Genomic DNA, 1023 nt, shown 5'->3' with positions numbered 1-1023 from the left:
AAGCTGACCCTGAATCTGATAATACCAGTTATGATTTTCATTTACACATATTTCATTATTTTTATTCAACTTGAAAAATGTTATCTTTTTTTGTTTTACCGCTTCTTAAAATTTTGTTGGTAAGCCGAAAACGGACATTTGACTTCCACCGTCATATCACCGGAAATACCATCTGGACTAGCACCTAAATAAGGTAAGTTTTCGTCAAGGAATATGCCGCAGGGTTCTATTTTAATGTTATTTTGCTGAGACAATTGCTCAATAGCATTGTGTTCGTAGTCTCGCCCATGTTTAATAGATTTAACACTAATACAGTCCTTGTAAAGAAGATCTTTGACAAGATTTTCGCAACTGATATCTGACCGTCTTTTGATTACACGACCAAAATTGGAGGCAGTCAATATTTTTCTTCTTAGCTCTAACCACTCACTGGAAGAGCTTTCCAGAATGGTCTCCTTTTCAATGTGTCTTCTTTCGTCTTCCGTTTTTCTTAAATTATCCACGAAAGTGATCTTTTCCTTCTCCATCATTTCTGGAGCTATATCCTCACGAGCACAATTTCCCCCGTAATTCAAATCTTCTCCTTTAGAAAATATGATTCGTTTTTTTTTCCTGATACATTTGTTTGCTATACGTCTTTTGATTCTTTTTTGTTCTAGCATCTTCATCTTTCCTTTCGGACTTTGCCCTGTTATGTGAGTAATAGTCTGTGAAAGCAATGTACTGGTATTGTGTGATATTGCTGCCCCTTTACATCTTGTAGTATATCCACCTTTCAAACTGAAGTTGACTCGTTTACCACCAACCAGTTTTGCAATTTTACTGTTGAAACTCTCAACTTTATTACTTTCCACATTGTGGATAAGACTTGGAGCAAAATATGCTACGTGTGCCATAATTTGACAAATTCGGGACCAAACGCTACTTGTGGTAAAGTTTATATCTTTATTGTCCTGTTCATTCGTTTTTTTGCAAAAATATGTTTTACAACGGCTGTGGTCGCCAAAAGCATGTACATGAGCC

General features: G+C 36.1%; 1 protein-coding gene across 1 annotated transcript in view; it reads right to left on the bottom strand.

The window, feature by feature from the left end:
* Positions 1 to 530, bottom strand: part of LOC119838453 (zinc metalloproteinase nas-14-like) — an 11193-nt gene extending 10663 nt beyond the window's left edge. Inside the window, exon 1 of the mRNA XM_038364400.1 lies at positions 431 to 530. Within this exon, the coding sequence (XP_038220328.1) occupies positions 431 to 530 (100 nt within the window). The remainder of the gene's footprint in view (positions 1 to 430) is intronic.
* Positions 531 to 1023: the final 493 nt, after the last annotated feature.

This window comes from Zerene cesonia, unplaced genomic scaffold (assembly GCF_012273895.1).
Source record: "Zerene cesonia ecotype Mississippi unplaced genomic scaffold, Zerene_cesonia_1.1 Zces_u003, whole genome shotgun sequence".
NCBI lineage: Eukaryota > Metazoa > Arthropoda > Insecta > Lepidoptera > Pieridae > Zerene > Zerene cesonia.
Note: the sequence above shows the minus strand (reverse complement) of the source record. Positions and strands in the feature narration are given on the sequence as shown.